General features: G+C 48.2%; 1 protein-coding gene across 4 annotated transcripts; it reads right to left on the reverse strand.

The window, feature by feature from the left end:
- Positions 1–299: 299 nt before the first annotated feature.
- GMEB1 (glucocorticoid modulatory element binding protein 1) lies at positions 300–17,447 on the reverse strand. 4 transcript variants are annotated; one of them, XM_050932510.1, is made up of 11 exons: positions 17,336–17,447; positions 13,773–13,937; positions 11,958–12,040; positions 10,806–10,930; positions 7,411–7,514; positions 6,777–6,934; positions 5,286–5,414; positions 4,297–4,434; positions 3,566–3,688; positions 1,832–2,499; positions 300–1,674 (listed from the first exon to the last, which is right to left on the reverse strand). In XM_050932510.1, exons 2-11 carry the CDS (start codon positions 13,898–13,900, stop codon positions 1,171–1,173), a joined length of 2,160 nt encoding a protein of 719 aa, XP_050788467.1. In that variant the 5' UTR covers positions 13,901–13,937; positions 17,336–17,447; the 3' UTR covers positions 300–1,170. The 4 variants fall into 4 exon arrangements, with proteins under 4 accessions (XP_050788467.1, XP_050788466.1, XP_050788469.1 ...); XM_050932509.1 differs by having other exon boundaries at positions 11,958–12,070; XM_050932512.1 differs by lacking the exon at positions 300–1,674 and having other exon boundaries at positions 1,718–2,499.
- Positions 17,448–19,140: the final 1,693 nt, after the last annotated feature.

Raw genomic sequence — 19,140 nt, forward strand, 5'->3', positions numbered from 1 at the left:
TGTGGGTTCAATTCAGGGCTTTGGAGCTGTGCCCCGGTTCCACCCCAGCTCCAGGCAAAAACCTGCAGCTCCACTGCTCCAGAGCTGCTCTGCGCTCCAGCTCCGGGATCCGCTCAAAGCCCTGGTTCAATTACCAGCTCTGCCTAAGAACACCTGTGCACACAGGGGCACGTCAAAGGGCCCATTCTCCCTGCCTTGCACCTTGCGTTATTTATATCCGTGCCAAGTGGATATAAAATGCTACCAACCCAGAATGGTAGTATCACACACCCCCCTTTACCCACTGACAAGCTACAGTCGAGTGGAAAATCAGGCCTTTAATGTCTGTCTCTTAATAAATAATATTTCCTTTCTCCCTTCCTTTGTTTACAGTGTAAGTGCTATATTCATGGACTATTTCCTATGTGCAGGCGCAGTGCCTGGCAAAACAGGGCCCCAATCTGGATTGAGGTGCTATTAAAATACAAACAACAAATTCACCGGTCGTCCTTCCCATTAATAATCTAGATGCATTTAAATTTTTCCTTTTAATGCAAAAAAAAAATTTTTTTTTAAATAAAATAACCACACACCTCCTCCTCCCCCCACTCCGGGTCTATTTCTGTTGTTACTGTTTTGCTTAAAATATTTCAACCAAGCAGATTTCCCCCAGCCCTCCCAATTCCCCATAATTCAACAGTTGAACTAAAAATAGATTCCCTCCTTGCCTTCCTCGCCCCACAAAGAAACAAAAGAGCCCCCCCACTAAAGAAGTGGCTGGGGGGGAATGCTGAGGCAGTCACAACGCTAAAATAATATGCCTGTTCTAATCCTGCAAATAGATTAAGGGAAAAAAAGAAAATAACTCACACACCAACATGTAGCAACTAGCAAGTACAGTTTCCAGCGTGCAGCATAAACAGATGGGGCTCCTGCCCCGTGGAGTCCAGCTCTCCCAGGAAGCAACAGCACAACACACGCTTTATATATCCAGGAGGTCAGCGCTATGCTAAAGGGAGGGCTGTGTTTTTACCAGTGCATTGATTCTTCTCCTTTATGCACCAGGCTTAAGCGAGCAGTGTCTTGTAACAGTGTCCTGCGGCAAAGAAACTTACAAGGCCTGGGAGGGAGAAGACCAGGAAGGGAAGAAGCAGGATTTGGGTGACAGAACCCAAAAGCAGCTTAAGCACTTTAGCAGCCAACAGATCTGGAAAGGGGAAGGGAGAGCAAAGCAAAACAAAACAAAACAAAACAAAAAAAACCACAGGGTGTGGGAAAGGGGACAATGAACACTACAGTCAGGGTTGCTGCTTCCTTGCCAAAAGCAAAATACCAGCATAGTTGATAATGAGGAGTTGGACAGAATTCTCTTCCCTGGGAAAAAATAAAAATGAGGTACCTGTTTCCCCCAAAGCAATAATCAACCCCTTCCAGCAGTAAGATCAGTGCTCCAGTGACTGGCCAGAGAGTCTCTCTCAAATAAAATAGTCCTAGCAATGACCAGGCCTGGGCATAAACAAGAATATGGACTGTATCACTGTGCACGCTCAGGAAGGAGAGGTGCTCTCCTCTTCTGGTCTGCAGAATCACTCCTCCTTCCTCCCTGCAGAAATGGTTGATTTTGTCCATCACTCCACAGAGATGGAGCCTTTTCTTGGGCCTCTCCGTGTTTCTCCAGCTTTTTCCGTTTTTGGACTGTAAAAATGAAAAAGATCCACGGCAATGAACAGGATGACTGTCAAAATAAAAAAGTTTTACCAAAAAAAACAAAAAAAACCCCAACAACCCATCCCACCAATGAGATTTGCCTTCCTTGCTAATCCTCCAAGACAACAATCTCTACATTGTGCACCTGGTGCTGATGGTCCTCAACCTCTGCCATCACTTTCTCCTCTGTCCTCAGCTCAGTTTCCAGAATCACAGCTTTGCCCTCTGATTCCTCAGTCTCTGCTTCAGGATCTGGTGCTGGGTCTATCTCTATGATGGTCTGTCCATCTTCTGAGGTGCCCTCAACAGCTTGGATGGTAGAGGTCAGGCCAGACTCCATGGCCACCAGTTCCACAGGGTTCACCACTGTGGCCACGTTAGCCAGGCCACCGCTGTCCTGCATCGCAGCTGAGCTCAGCAGGGCCAAGCTCGAGGACGGATGAAGGGTTACAGTGTCAGATGAACTGGACTTGGAGGAAGACACCACGGTGGCATATCGGAAGAGCTGTGAGGATGGCAAGGTGTGGAGAGTCACTGGGCTGGATCCCTGGCTGATGGTTGCCACCGGAATGTTGCCCACTGAGAACTGCTGTCCCATAGGGGCAATGGCAATGGGTGAGATGACTGTGAACTGAGGCTGCTGGACGGGGGTGGAGGGACTCAAGACTGTGGCTGAGGCTGGGCGCTGCAGACGAGGTCTCTTAGGGGGTTTTGGAGCACTGACTGGCATCAGCACCACGTTCTGGATCGTCTGAGACTTTATCTTCTGATCCCTGGCGAGCTTCTTCTGCTCCTCCAGCTGGCGTTCCAGGTCTGCAAGAAGAATTACAATGCAGCATATTCAGATAAATCTTGAGTCACTGAAAACAGAGGGAGATCCTAAAAGGGACTCCATAGAATCAGCAACATCTGGTGCCACATATTATTTATTTTGCAGTGAGGCATCTCAGATGTCCAATCAGGTGTTTCTCCTCAATCCACTTCGGACAAAACTTTGTTCAAGACCAGGGCCGGACTGACTATGGCCCTGCAGCTTCAGCAACCATTCACACCTGTGCAGAGTGAAGGCAGAACATTCCCTTTCTGATCTGGTAGCTTTTTACACCCACACTGCATTTGTGTAAATGGCTGCACAAGGTGCAACGCAATGGAGAATTAAGGACCAAGGTCCTTGGGATTCCCCTTGTCTCCTCATTCTGGAGTGGTTATCTACCTCTACTTATCTGCTCACAGCCTTGTTTTCACTGCCGAGAAGATGGGTGCCATTGCTGCACATGCCTGTTCCAGCTAGGAGAGACCGCGGCAGCAAGTGCCATCTCCTGAGCTCAGCTGGGTGCCATCTCAGGATGGATGGCATTCATGAGCTGTCGCATGGACTGGGAGTCCCAAGGCCACTCCCGAAGCTGGGTCTCCAGCACAAACAGAGCTCAGATAAGGATCTTTGGGGGATATAACTGAAAATAAGAAGAGGAAGCATCAGCCATAGTGGAGCAGATCAGAAGTCCAGCAAGGCCAGTATCCTTCCCTCAGCAGAGGGCATACCTAATATTAAACACTCCCTAACACCCTGGCCAACGGTTCATTGCTACACAAGGGACTTTGGGGGATTCCTACCTGATCCCTAGAATGGATGGAGATTCAAGTGCACGTGTTTCATGAGCTAGAATGTCAATAATTTGCAGTGAAACGGGATAACACACCAGTTGCATGCTGGTGTATGGAAAAAAAGGCAAATTTAGGTTTTAAATAAAGGGAGCAACATATTGCTTTGCATTTGTTCAATGTCAAATAGGAAAATGCACGAGTCACATCAGCTCTAGAGAGCTGTGATGGGACACCAGGTTTCACTAACAAAGAATTTCCCAGGCATTGACCATACCTGCTAAAGTATAAAGAAACTGCTCTTCTCCCTGCTCTGTTTGGCTTTTCCTGTTGTCCAAAACTTTCTTGACTGTGTCCATCAAGCCAAAAGTGTGGGCCACATTATTCAGGACTGCAGCATCTGCAAGGAAACGCCACATGTGTGAGTGCTTAAAATTCCTTAGACAGCCTGAGCTTCCACTCAAGGAGCCAGACAGGTGAGATTTATTTATTTATGCCTAAAATCCTCTAGTGCTGTCTGTTAAAAGTTCTTAATTTTTCCAGAGTGCAATTCCAGGAGTGCTGGCTGGGGAGGGCATTCTCACCCCCATGGACATCCAATGATGGAAAAACTCTGTTTGGACCAAAATAAATAAAACAAAGACCCGGCGCTCAAGCAGCTCTGAATAGCTGCAAATTAAAGCATCATCTCTATATGCAAATATGCTGTTAGACCACCCCCTACAATTTTTCTGCCCATAATGTTCGCAGTGTCATTAGTGCTTCAGCAATAATGAAGGTTGCACAAGTTTTTCCATTACATACGACTTTCTGAAACTGTCATCCATCTGCCTAAAGGCGAATGAAAAAGACCAAAACAAAACATGGGTGTAAGTAAAAAGAGGATTTGACGCCAGGAGAGGATTTTGTGAGTAGGAAAGGGCCAATTTTCCTTTCCTGTCTCTGACCATAGCCACTTTTTCAGTAATCCTTTAATATCAACACAGAGGCTGCTGGCCTCCCACCCACCTGTGATCTGGAAGGGAGACTGGCCGAGCCTCTGCTGGACACCTTTCAGCACCTCTTCTATCTCTTTCTGGATGTTGCAGACGACCTCTTCCATCAGCCCCACGTCGGCTATTCCTTTCCAGAACATCAGCGTGTCCTCTGGCACAGGAAGAGACAGGAGGGAGAAGAATTCGACACGTACAAGCATTTGGCATTTTCCCGCAAGGCTACATTAAAACCGTTCCAAGAGCAGCGCGCTGTCATGCAGCAGTAACTTTGGAAGCCGGCTTCTAATCTGGCCATCAGGGCGGACATGACATGCAAAAAACAGAAACAAACAAACAAAAAATGGATCTGGGAAGTAAACATCACTAGTGAGGACTTTCATACAGCTTACGACTTTAAGAGCAGTACTTCACTACCTCTGCCTGACTGCACAAGATACAGAGTCTATGGTCTTCACCTGCTGGCCTGGGAAACTCTGCCTAAGCTTCTGGACAGGTAGGAGGAGGGCCAGTGAAGCACCTGTAACAATAGTGCAGGGAGAAAGTGGATGGCTCAGAGAACTGGTAATAAGCTATGGAGGGCTTTGCCTTTGCGTCAGTAGTTTGAATCCAGCCATGCCCAATAGGGACTGAATGTGAAGTTGTTCACTGGCCTGTGGAAAATGAGTGGGTGGCCTCTGCCCAGTTTCTGGTAGGCTGGTGTCTATTTCATAAAGAAAGAGTCACCATATTGTAACAGGCACTAACTGACCTGCTTGGTCATCTCAGCAGAGAGGCCAAGGACTGAATGGGCTTTAGAGACTGAACTCACCCTTACTTACAGTAGGGGGCACCATGTGTGTTTGCAGGGGAGAGGGGAAACTTGCACGACTGCTGCCTATGTCATACCTGTTCTGAGGACATTAGTCTCCCAGGCTGTATATCTGGAACCTTTCATCAGCCTTAAATTCACTCAGAAAATTTGGATGGGTGGTGGAGAATAGCCTAAAGACAGTATGAACTTACCCGAAATCTCCTCTGTGTCCTTCTTGATGCCCTCCTCAGTGGCCATGGTGACAGCAGCTGTCAGAGCAGAGTTCCATTCAATCCCTTCCTCCATGCTCTCCTCGGACAATGCGATTTGGGTGATGCTCCCTGCAAAAGGATCCAGAAATGGAGGCTTCAGCTCTCTCGACAGCATCAGGAATTTCATGCTCCAATCAGCAGTTTTACTTTCCACTCCCCCAGTGTTTTTCACTCTCTGTCAGGCTATTTGTATCTATAAACCAAACTAGCAAAAAGCAGATGTTGTTTGTCATCAGTGGAACCATATCTATGAAATGCACTAGAGTTTGGGGATGGAAAGCCGCTCCCTGTCCAAACAGTTAAACAGAGACCCATCCTGGTGTAAAAGTAGCAGAAGGGATCAGAATAAAGGAGGAAACTTAAGGAGCAAATTGGTCAGTCATTCCCCTGCCTTGTCACATTGGGATCAGAGCACTGGTCTATCCCGACTGGCATCATACCTCACACACTGGCTGTCACTTCGGACTTAGAGGAAAGTAACCTAACCAATTGTATGATAATGTACAAGGGGAGGAAATCTTCTTCCTGACTTCTGCAAAAGATTGGCTTATGTCCCGAAGTATGAGATTTGATCAGCCTTATTTCAGCACTCATAGTTAAAATGCTGTTGGTCATTCAAAGTCTCCACCCAGAGTAATTGCTTCGTTGACTTTCTAAACAACATTAAACTTGGAAGTACTTTTGTTTTTCATTTTTATTCTGAGTAGCAGCCTGAAATGGCAGCACCACTGCAGAAGCCATGCATCATGTATGTAATTGGTACCAAACGCCAAGGTGTAGGGTTACCAACTACTGCATCTAGAAAACAGGACAAACTGGTAAGGCTGCAGGTGGAAATACGCTGCCAGAAGTAGAAGTGGGAGCCAGATCCCGGCTGGCTGGGGTTTTAATATTCCATTTGTTTATTTTTCAGAGTAAAAAAAACCCACCAGAAATCCAATATACTCCCTTTCACATGACCGTCTACTAGGCCTGCAAACAGGACATGCGTCAGGAAAACCACTGCAAGCAGGTGTCTTTCAACTGTTTTTTCATGAGCTCTTTTGTGTTCCACACCCAAGTACTTTAGAACAGAGATTGCCAAAGAGGTCAGTTACCAGCAGTTTTCCGTTGGGTCCCAAAGCACCACCAGTGAATTGCTGGCTGCTCGCCAGCCCATGTACAGTTCATTGCTAGATCCCACTGATCCCCACTTCCAGCCAATACAACAGGAAGCTTCACCCCTCCCAGGAATCTTTTGAAACACCTTGGGTGCAAGTAAAAAGTAATCTGAGATGTGGGACTGCAAAATGAGAAAGGTGGTGGTGCACTGCACTAGGACATTGCACACAGAAAACAAACAGAGACAACTGGACAGTCTCAGGGACCAGGAGGCAGGAGGGAAGTGCTACAGGGTAACACACGGCATTTCTAGCTGGCTTTGTCCCCTACCATCAGCTGATGTGGGCGTCTGCACCACACTTGTCTGCTGCCCTGGCACCGGTGCTCTGGCACTGCTGATCAGGAGATCAAATTTGGTGCTTCGACAGGTGTTGGTGCAAACCTTGTCGTGCTGGTAGAAGTCGATTTGCCCAGAGTCCATCATCTTCCTGTGCACAGAATGGAGAGAGAACTATGCAATGAACTCAGCTTGGGGAACAAGAAACCCGTGTGCCCCCATGACTCCCCCACAAGATCTTAACTGAAAAACAGTGCCCCTCATTGCTCCATTCCCCAACTTTGTATACACAGTTCTGGCCCTGTGACAGTACCCTTATACCCCATTAAATACTATACAACCCTACCTGTATATGTTCACCACATAATCTCTGGGACGTAAGGTGAAATCCTGGTGCCAGTGACAAAACTCCCATTGACTTCAAATGGGGCCAGGATTTCACCCTAAAGGTCCTGCAAGCTGCTGGCCATCCATATTATAAGTGATTTGCTGTTCCATCCACTTTTTCTTGATAAGAGATTTGACAGGCATGTATTGAAGACACAGAGGCAGATGAAATGTCTGCATAGGATTCTATCGTTGCACTGAGGAAGTGCTGAAGCTGGCTACCATGGTGGACAGTCATACCTCAACATGATTCCTCCAAGGCGAATGGCTCTCTTCCAGTCCTTCAGGGTAGACTTGCCAGCCAAATGAACAAAGTGCTTAGGGCTGATCAACTGGTCATTAAACTAAAAAACACAACAACAACAAAGAATTCAGCCAGGCAGAGGACAGATCAACAAAACCAGGAGGGAACGTTACTTTACATTAGGACACTCCACAACCAGAAACCATTGGTCAGTTCTTCTAGCCCAATATCCTGTCTCTAGCAGTAGCTTCAGCTGAAGGAGACTGCCACCTCCCAATAATGTACTTAACCAGCAGTGCAACAGTGGGTGGCTATTGGGAGCGGTTCCTTCCTGAACCCCTTCCTGGAGATCATTTTACACCCTGAAGCATGTGATTTGATACAAATGTAGAAGAAAATCCAGCACATTTACGGGGATGTTCTGACTTCTCAGCAGGTGGCCCAAACAGATCAAGCCCAAAGCACTTTCCCGAGCACTTTTCAATGCTGCCTTAAAGGTAGTTTTACAGTCCATGAACAATATTCCTACCATAAACAGGTGCAATTACTTTTAAAGCCGGTGGTAGTTGCTCCCATTTACTCATAGATTCACAGATTCCATGGCCAGAATGGACCAGTGTGATCATCCAGTTTGACTTCCTGTCTAACGCAGGCCACAGAACTTCCCCAAAATAATTCCTAGAGCAGAGCTTTTAGAAAAACATCCAATCTTGATTTCAAAAAAATTGACAGTGATGAAGAATCCACCATGACCTTTGGTAAATTGCTCCAATGGCTAATTACCCTCACTGTTAAACATTTACACCTTATTTCCACTACGAATTTGTCTAGCTTCAACTTCCAGCCATTGGATCATGTTAGACCTTCCTCTGCGAGACTGAACAACATAACCTTTCATACCAAAATCAGAGAACTCAGATGCGCTGACATACACCTTGGGCTAACTCACTGGCTTTTCTGGGTTGCATGCAACAAAGAATTCGGTTTGGCATATGCTGCATGGTAATAAGACCTGTCCTTGCTCCCACTGAAGTCACTGGAAGTGCTACCATTGAATTCAATGACACAGCATTAGGTTAATAACTAACAATATATTTGAGAGATGAACCACAACCAAAGCTCCATAAACAAACTTCAGATGCAGATATAGGTTTAGATCTGAGTTTGCAGCAGAAATCTCAATCTGTAGTGGCCTGTATCAGAACAACAAACCTAAACACCTGGAACTTTGGAAAAGTTTACACCCCAAGTTCAAGAACATTTAGATTTGGATCTACCTGTAATAAAGATCCAAACCAACTTGGATCTGGATTCAGAGTCTGGAATCAGAGGACTTGCCTCTCTTTAAAATTAAGGTATCTATTCAACATGCAAATTAAAACACTAAAATGGTCAGTGTAAATAAAACCTGATTTAATCGTTTGTTTGACTTTTAGCCCATCTTCTCACCTTCATCCTCCTAGTTATAAAGTGATGAGTGCTTTAAAAGGAATGTTTAAAAAAATAACCCTTTTGGCCACCCTTAAATCATACTTCTAATCCTTTAACTCCCTTAATTAAATACATGGCAGTTTAAAGTGATGCACACATCTTATATACACTAGGCTGAATTAGCTCTATGTGTCAAATGACACTGTACCATCTGTGTGGCGTGAGCATTTTGCTTGGGAAATACCCTCAACTTTACCTCGCACCAATAACTGAGACATGCCCTCCTAAAAGCCAAGCAGTAAAACACTGAAGCCACAAAGTGCACATCAGCTGCAGGAACCAAGAAGCTCTGCACTCATCGTTTCTGGCCTGCAGGATTTGCGTGAACATACAGACGCGCACACTGGCATTAACCTCAATAGCTTATCACATTGCCAGCTGGGGGACCCGACAGCAGGGTTCCCTTTCCCCAGCCAGCATGTCAGGAATGGAATGCTTGCGGGGGGCTTGCACTACTTCAGGAATATTCCCCAATGATAGGTGTGACCCTAAGAACCCTTCAAAGCCAAGCGGCAAAGGGTCCACTGTTGTGTAACAGCAACTCCTATCAGACCTGACAACCTTACTATACCTAACACACGGCTGTCATAGTATGTATCCCAAAAGGGTCATGGAGGTGTCTAATAAAAGCTTATAACATACTGAGCCTCATAAGCACTGTGAGATGTATGTACTGATCATATTTAAGGAGTTGTGTATATGTACCTAAAATACATTTTAGAGCCTTTGTCCCAGGCAGTGTTGACACACAGGTTTTGCCAGACAAAAGGGTGTGTATTCACCTATCTGCCTAGGTTCATATGTAGATTAAGCCAAGACAATGGATGCATGTTTTGCACATGGACAAGGATATGAAGGCAACTTGGAGCCAGTACACCAGGAAAGCAACCACAGGGGTTGTCCTGATTCCGGAGCAAAAAAACAATGAATTTTGGGAAATATAAGGAGAGGCAAAAAAGCATTTTGTTATCCATTCACTAAGGAAAACCCCTGGCAGAGAGGGCTTCATGAATATTTGCATCCTGGTTCGTCTTAAAACTAGCTAGCGCTGCAAAAGACTGACCCACTGGGGGGAAATCGACTTGATTATATAGAAAAGGGAACCATTAACAAGAGTAGACCCAGACTGCGTTTTATTATTTTGTTTTATATGTAATTAGTTCTGTTTCGATTATCCTTACTATCTTCTAAATCTCAGCCTTTGATAACACACTGACTTTTTTCTCTAAAAATATATCTCAGTGCTGTGATGTTATATTGGAGCTGATCCACAGCTGACTCAAACTGGTGTGAGTCCTGTTCCTCTGGGGCCAGATTACCTGGTATTTTCTGTGAGTATCCATAGGCAGGGGCTTTATACTACAGGACATGGTTTCAGAGGGGCTCAGATACACCTCTTGTTAACCTGCAAGGCAAAGTGAGGGCTGGCAGAGCCTGAGGAGATTGTTTGGGCGGCTAACAGACTCTTGGTATCAAGGAGCTGATGCCCACTTAAGTACTAGCAAGTCTCTCTCACACACACAGTCCTGCGCACCCCTAGAAACCATCACAACATGGCTCTAAGGGAATGTGATGGAAGAAAAGAAAGAAAAAGCAGGACTTTAAACAGGGATCTATAGCGACTCAGAAAGAAAATGGGGCTGAGAACCCTCCACCCTGAGATTCTCCCTGAAAATCTGCTCATAGTCTTGCCTCTGACAGAGACAAAAACAACTCCCATGTTTGTGGCCCTGCATGCTGCCTAAGCAAATTTAACAAACTCCAGTGTGGAGAGACAGATGAAATTGAGAGAGAGAGAGAAAAAAAATACCCTGGAAGAAAGAAGATGACCTGCCACAGTCTCAGCTTCAGAGAGGGGATCTGCCAAGGCAATCGGGCTACTCTATAGCAAACAAGTTACCTTGACACACTTGACGTTAATTCCTGGACAGACAAACTTCTTCCAGAGGAGAATGGCTTTGCTCTCCCCACAGGTGATGGGGTAGGCAATCTCAATTTCCTCGTTGGTTTCAATGGTGCTGGGGTCTGCAGGCAGAAGCATGGATAACATGAGATTTTCATTATTGGGAGCTCAAACCACAAAGGCAGAAGTGTGAACGTCCAGTTTTGTCAGTAGGACACTTCCTAATTCAGCAATACACCTCTTATCCTTCCCAGCCCCATAAAGCCATTGCAGCTAAAGGGTCAATTTTCCTGCAGCAGGTGACTTCCTTCTAAATGGCAACACCCAATATCTATGTTTTTCTTTAGCAGAATCTTTTTGAAGCGATCACCAATGCTAGCAAAATGCATCCAACGCAAGCACTAAGAAAGAGCACTAAGGGTCAATAAGTAGAACCACATCCTGTCATGTGGGAAATCTCAGTTTAAATTTAAGACATAGGAGAATGTTCTGCTCTAGTGTCTAAGCAGTGGATCTCTGCTCCAAAAGCCTGTTCTGTGCAGGTGCTGATCTTCTCCTAACGTCAATGGGAGATCCACACACAGAGAAGGGGCAGAATACTAGAGTCAAGATCCATTGTGTGATTCTGAGAGAACTTCCCTCAGGCTCTTGCTCCGTGGGCTGGCAGGGAGCACTGCAGAGCCAGCATGCTCAGCTCATTCTATGTAACCCAAACCCATAACCTGTATCAATGCATACAAAGCAAGAAGCCAGCTGTTTGACAGGGACTGGCGTGGATGTGCAAACAGTTACTGCTGGATTCCCTGCTCGCACAAACACTGTACAACTGCTGTTCTGGTACACAGACACTAGCACCTGTGTATCAAGAAGGCCTCCAAGGTGAATTCCTGGCTCCACTGAAACCAATGCAAGTTTTGCCATTGACTTCACTGGAGCCAGGATTTCACCCCCAGTATCTAGAGTCCTAGTGTCCTAGCACTGGTGATCCAGGTAGGAACACCCCAAGACAATGCACTCCACGTCCTGGGGAAACAACATCCCCAACTGCCGATCCCAGTAGTGAGAGAATCCCAGTGTATTAAAGGTGTAAACCAAACTGTAAGTAATTCTGCAGGAGACATGTTTATGCCCACACAAAGAGAAACTTACCAATCCCTTCTTCTAGTTTGTGTATGGTATGTGTTTCTACAGCCACCACAGCGGCACTGGTCTCAGAGCCCTCTTCGTAAATCCTGTTGTAAAAGTGTCCATCGATAAACAAACTATATAAATCACGGAAAAATTAAGATTCATAGCACAGGGTTAAAAACCTCATTTCATTTTTTGCTTACTTGTCCCTTAGGGACAAAATCTTTTGTTTTACAAACTTTTTTTTTGGGGGGGGGGAGAGGCGGGAAAGGGAAAGGGGGGAGGAGTTCAGCTATAAAAACTGAGTAATAGTCACCACGGATTGAAACATGCATAGCTGTTACCAATGCTACGCTCCCCACCCCCGCACTGCTCCACCAGTAAAACTGTAAATTCTCTGCTTTACGTTTGTACTGCAAATTTGCCTACCACCTCAGATATACATGTGGCATTTTGCATCACTGTATATCCTCCTTGTGATCACAGACCGAAAGATTCAGTTGTCATGCCGACAGGCAAAGGGACAGAGTTATTTGTTTATAAATCTGCACTTTTCATGTTATGAGTTTTATGCACGTAAAATCCCAGTTCATGTTGAACAAATGTGTTTCGCAATATATTTATTGATTAAAAGGCATGTAACTGGTGGAAGTCATCTAGCCCTAGAAAAAGACTGCCAATGCAGGGTACCATAATACACTGCCAACATTTAGCACCCTGGCTTTATTATATTTCACAGTAGGGGATGCCAAAGCAGGAACAGATGTTTGTGTATGTCGATATAGTTACATTATCACATAGGTGATGGTTTCCATGTGATCAGCTGCACTTATCATGCCCCTTTGCCTGGCTCAACTGCATGCAGCTCATTAATCTATCTCCCCAGGCGTTGTTTTAACATTCATACCCCTGAGCAGCCATTAAAAAAAAACCAACGAACTACTAGGGAACGTGGAATTCCTCTGTCCTATAATTACACTGGCCCAAAGCTCAGATACCATAGTGGTGGGCCCAGTATGTGACCCCAAATAGAACAAACTAAAATAGAAGAAGCAGTATTTAGTCCTCGAACAATGACAAGTTTAAGGTCTAATATCTCATGACCCATTAGAGCTAGAAGCAAAAGTATTATAACTTTTTATTTTAAACACAACATAAATTAATCTGTGGAACTCATGGCTACAAGACATCCAATCTGAGAGCTGAGCAGGATTCAAAAAAGGATCAGACATCTATATATGGCTAATGAGAAAATCCAATTACACAGGATAGGATTACAAAATAAGGGATATAGACCATCATGATTCATGGCATAAACCAATCTCTGCTTGGGGTTAGGAAAAGGCTTCCCCTAAGGACAGGCTATTTGGGAATTGCACATTATGGAGATTTCTTGTACCTTCTGCTGAAATATTTGGTACTAACCATTGTTACACAGGATACTGGAGTAGATCTGACCACAAATCTGATCCAGTATGGCAATTCCTAACCATTGCAAAGGAGAGGGATTCTCAGCTTCACTCCGACACACCCAGGGCTTGCTTCGAGCTTGGGAATTCCCAAGATATTGAATCTTAAAGTCACTACCTTACTATGGATGTGAACTACTTTAGGTCATTGTTAGAGGTTAACATTTTAATCAGTTATAATTTCTCTTTTCCTCTAAGGCTTGCAGAACAGAATCAAAGTATAACCCTTTCAGGCATGCTGAAAATGGACATGCCTTGGATCAGATACATGAGATTAGCCACATTGCAAACATAGCCCCTTCCCACACCCATGCACCCACATGCGTGTCAATATTCTAGAATAGGCAAAGCTACATGGATCACTCACCCTTGCTGCACTGGCTGTAGCTGTAGTATCACTTGGGTTTTGGTATCTTCCGGGTTCTCCCCTTCATTTCCTTCGCTTGGTACAACCACCACATCCCCCACAGGGACGCTCACTTCGGCATTTGCCATTTCTCACATGCAGTCAAAGGGCTGGGTGGCCAGTGTGCTGTAGCAGACAAGCAGAGGCAGCTATTTACCCTGGTCTCAGGGGAAGAACAAGAATGCTCTACGGTGTCAAAATGGATGAGCAACTGTCGCCAGCAGTCCTGCCGCAGTTAACAACACGATATTGGACTAGTGGGAGCTGAGACGCTTACAGAAGAACGATTCTCAATCTCTGAGCAGGTGAAGGGGAGCACTAGTTGTTGATAAAACTCCATGCTGCAGAAGCAAACTGAAGTGCAACAGCTGCCATGAAAGAGAAGGGGATATTGGGCTTCTGATGATGGGCATATATAAGCCAGAGAGCGTACCTCTCAGCTTGCAGAGCAGGCAGTTGAGACCATATAGATCTGGTATCAGTGAAACACAAAAAACACGCAACTCCACAGTACCATATTCACAAACATTTTAACAGCAGACAGAATGCAGAGTGGAATTACCTGTACAGTGTAGTTTAAGAACTAAACACTGCAAAATCAGTGCCAGCCAGGTGAGTGTCATCACTAACCCACATGCTTGGCCTTGGCAGCAGACATGAGTGTGCTGGGAGATGAGTTTCTAAGATGAGGCTAATTTCCTCCTTTCCTTAGTTGCAAGATTTCTAGCAGGCATTCTGATGCCATAATCTTTTATTGCCAGACAAATGCATCAGCCAGATCTTTCCCCGCTGCATGCAAGCACAAAATGTAAGACTGTGATCTTAGCGCCAAAGATGAGTTGAGGGGACTAAAGGTCTTCAGAGTGTTTTACTGAAAGCACCTTGAGTATTTGTTGTGCTTTGCTGGAATATTCTCTAGTGCTCACACGGAAAAATACACATGTAATTTTATTACTGGAGGAGTTAATTGCTCTTTTTTATTATCCTTGCCTAAAAAGCATGGAGATGGGATAACACGTTATGTAATTTGTTTGAAGTAATCCAGGCTCCAGTCCAAGATTGTTCTCCTTGGTTTTAAAACCCTCCACAGATTTGCACCAGTCTGTCTCAGAAACCATGTCTATTTCTCTACCTCATCTTGTCTAGCTGGCCTCCTCTCAGCTCTTCTCCAGTCTCACTGTCCTTGACATGACAGCCTTCTCCTCTGCACCTCCTGCCATCTGGAATAGCCTCCATGTATGTGTACAGAGAGCCCAGGTTTACATTATTGGGTTGCTGGAGGCATTGTTCTCAGTGGCAGATCTCCAGCTGTGGCAGACCTTGCTAGATGAGATCAGGCTGAGTCTAAGCCTGATTCTGTTTAGGACCAAATGTAAGGCATAGCTTACCAAGAAAACCTTTGCTTATGCGCTGACCTAAAAAGAAGCACACAACCCTGCTTCAGACAGCTAGACTAGTTATCCTGGTTCAGATATGCAGTGTGTTTTGGGACCAATCAGAACATGGCAGAGAAGTGACCCGGAAGGAAGCAAGGAATAGAAACACGATATGGCCAATGGACAAGTGGCCCAGTAAGGTTGTAGCTGCATGGGATGCACAACTCAGAATTGCTCAAGCAGAATATGGCAGGATCTAGCTATCAAATCAGTTCTCCTTTGTTTTCAATATTTCCTTGGCTTAGGTGGGTCTTGTCCATGTCTAGAGGGAATAAGATCTGCAGTCTCTGTCAGAGGGAACTCTGGGAGCTTCATAGCATATCAAAGCACCTAGTGTCAGATGTTACCAGGAAGATGAATCACTTGGGCTCAGACAAATCTGCTGTGAAGTCTCCTGAGATAGCTGAGTTCAGTTGCTTCTGGACTTGGCCTATGTACAATTGAACTGCATCTGCAGTCCCCATTCAGCACTGTAAATGCCCTAGGACTGGCAGAGTCCTATACGTGATATTTGTTCTCCCGCAACTTGTGTGCCTGAAACACAGGCAGATTTGGTCCCATGGGAACAATACAACTCTCTGTAGTTCACTTACTATACATCAGAGGCTGTATATTCTCGGGTCCAATGTTTAGTGGCATCTAGGGTTGGATTTATGAAACTCAGCACAACATGCCCTCATTAAGTGTTCACACATCCCACTGCAGTCAAGGTCACAGTATTAGAAAAGTCTCATCCTTCACCCCTCCATATGGAGGTGCACAAGCCCTAAAATATTCACCTTTCAGTAGTCAGGCGTTGGAGGGTGAGACCCCACACTCCTTTCATTTTTTGGCTGTTAAGATAACATGGTGCAAGATCCTTCACCTGTGCTGGGTAGGGAGGACATACTCACACTTTTTATCCCCAGTCAGGGTCCCAGAACATGAGACTAGTCACCTTCTCAGCATCAGGACAACACCGGACTCAACCCACCCAGCGAAACACCACTCATCCATCTGTAGTCAAGGTCATAAAGGTAACACCCATGTCTGGGATGAACAGAGCGCTGCATTCACCCACTATACACATACCTTTCACTCTCCAGTCTGGTGTAACCACCAGGGATTCAAAAGGCCCAACCCCCCCACCTTCCCCAAGGCCTCAATAATCTAAACACACAGGTGGTCTGAGGATACCCAGCCCCCTTCACACCTGCACAGCCAGTAGACAACAGGCACATGGCTGTCCCCAAAAACTACCTTCACACTGAAGATCAGATGGGGCAAGCCTCCACCGTAACAACCCCTTACCTGGCTGTCAGGAACTCAGAGAGCATGAGACCCTCCCTCCACCCCGTGTCCCCATCATCCCATAGGGACTGGAGAAAGTGGGATGCCACCTTCAGAGTCAGGTGTCCAAAAGGCCGAGCTGCACTGACCCCTAGTCAGCGGGAGGGGGGGGGGCACTCTATGGCATGCTGGCTGGGAAGGAGAAGCAGAAGGTATTAGCCAGCCATACACAGCCCAGATTTCCTCTTCACCCTGTGTAGTAACAGAGAGGGGGCAGGAGCTTTCTCAGGACTGCCCCACCCACCCCACGGCTAGTGGGGTAGGGCTCAGGCAGCACAAACTCCCTCCCCCCCGTGTGGCCTTGGAGAAGTGAGTGGGGAGGGCACGTGCCAGAGGGCACCAGCTCCCCCCCCAGGTCAGAAAGGGTCAGAGGTCACCAACCCCCTTTACCGACGCGACTCCCGGGGGGAGAAGACCCAAGTCCTCCCCGCCCCACGGGGTGGTCGGGGCCCAGCGCCCCCCGCCCTCCTGTGCCCCCGCGCAGGGCCAGGGGCGGGGCTCCCCTGGGGAGGGGGTGTGGCCTCCCCTCCTCCCGCCCCTCGCTCCAGGCAGGCGGGCGGGCGCCGAGCGGACGCAGCCACTCAGCCCCCCTTCCCCCCCCCCCGCGGCGGCGCGACGTCCCTCTCCCGGCGGCGGCACGTACGGCGGCGGCGCGCTCTGGGGCTTCCCCTCCCCCTGCGGCCGAACCCCCGCTCCCGCACTCCGCGTCCGGGCCTGGCCCCTCCCGGCTCCCGTAGCGCGGCGCCTGCCGTCCCTTACCGTCTCCGAACGGCCGAGTCAGAGGCTGGGGGAGGGGAGGAATGAGCATGCGCAGCAGGCGCGCTCGCGACAGCACTCGGTCGCCAGCACTTCCGGCCGCCGCCTGCCTTAAAGGGGCCGCGGACCATTTACTCCTGTCTACTGCCTAGGCCGGCTGTGCTGTGCTCTGGGGCTGTGGTGCCGCCCCCCCTTCCTCGAAAGGCGCCGGGTCCCCGGGGTGCTGTCCCCTCCAGCTCGGGCCCTGGGCATAGCTCGGGGGGCAGCGCGGCCGGCCCCCTGGGCCGTCAGCTGGGACCCCTGCCTGTGGGGGGGCCACCCTCACCCCACACCTTGCCCCAGGGTGATCACGTGGGAACCGTGCCGGGGGGGGCACCTCCTGGGGGGCCACCCTCACCCCCCACTTGCCCTAGAGCGATCACGTGGGAACCGTGCCGGGGGGGGCACCTCCTGGGGGGCCACCCTCACCCCACACCTTGCCCCAGGGTGATCACGTGGGAACCGTGCCGGGGGGGGCACCTCCTGGGGGGCCACCCTCACCCCCCACTTGCCCTAGAGCGATCACGTGGGAACCCTGCCTGGGAGGGGGGCCACCCTTACCCCACTCCTTGCCCCTAGAGTGATAACGTGGGACCCCTGTCGGGGTGCAGCTCCCCCGGGGCCACCCTCACCCCACACCTTGCCTCTAGGGTGATCACGTGGAACTCTACCTTGGGGGGCCCACTGTCACCCCACACCTTGCCCCTAGGATAATCACGTGGGACCCTGCCTGGGGGGGTGCAGCTCTCCTGGGGCCACCCTCACCCCACACCTTGCCCCTAGGGTGATCACATGGGACCCCTGCCTGGGGGGGGCACCTCCTGGGGGGCCACCCTCACCACCCACCTTGCCCTAGAGCGATCACATGGGAACCCTGCCTGGGGGAGCCACCCTTACCCCACACCTTGCCCCTAGAGTGATCACATGGGACCTCTGTCTGGGTGGGCCACCTTCACCCCCTACCTTGCCCCTAGGGTGATCATATGGGACCCCTGTCGGGGGGGGGCACCCTCACCCCACACCTTGCCTCTAGGACGATCATGTGGGAACCCTGCCTTGGGGCTTCATTCCATCCCTCCATGGGGTCATCCCCATCATCCTGGGGGTCACCCACACCTGAGATCTGTCTTGCCTCTAGGGGGATGGCCTGGGACCCCTGCCCTAGGAAGGCATCAGGGAGGCTGTGAGCAAAGATGCTGCCCTCCTGTTCTCCTCAGCAGAGCATCTCCCCTTCCCTTTCCCCGCCATGTGACTCTGCACGCATGGGTTGCTGGTTCAAGGGCTCTCAGGGAGAGGGTGGGGAGGAAGCAGGTGTCAGCATGACACTGGCCTAGTGCCCATGTGCTCAGCCAGCCTGCACTTGTAGGGGGTTCAGACACCAAAACAGGTGTTGTCCATGGGGATGTCCTCACTATGGCCAACCTGTTCCTCTAAGGCTTTTGGCTTGAGACTCTGGCTTCCCAGGGATTTCTCAGGGCTGCCACTCAAACTCATCATTGCAACCATCTGAGAGTGGCACTGAATGAAGGATGAGGGCAGAGGTCCCATAGGCCTTGGAGAAGTAGCTCTGGTCTGGATTCGCCTCGGGCTGGGAATTAATTGTTTTCCTTGTTTAAAAATAATTAACATGTCTTATCTGTTCTTTAGTCACATTCCCACCCACCAGGAAAACAAACTGGGGTGGAAGACTGCTCAGGTGAGAGCCAGTTATCCAACGTGGGCAGCTCTGCCCCTCGCTCTGCCATGTCTGCTGTCTGGCCAGTCTCCCA

Source organism: Gopherus flavomarginatus, chromosome 22 (assembly GCF_025201925.1).
Source record: "Gopherus flavomarginatus isolate rGopFla2 chromosome 22, rGopFla2.mat.asm, whole genome shotgun sequence".
In the NCBI taxonomy this organism is placed as follows: Eukaryota; Metazoa; Chordata; order Testudines; family Testudinidae; genus Gopherus; species Gopherus flavomarginatus.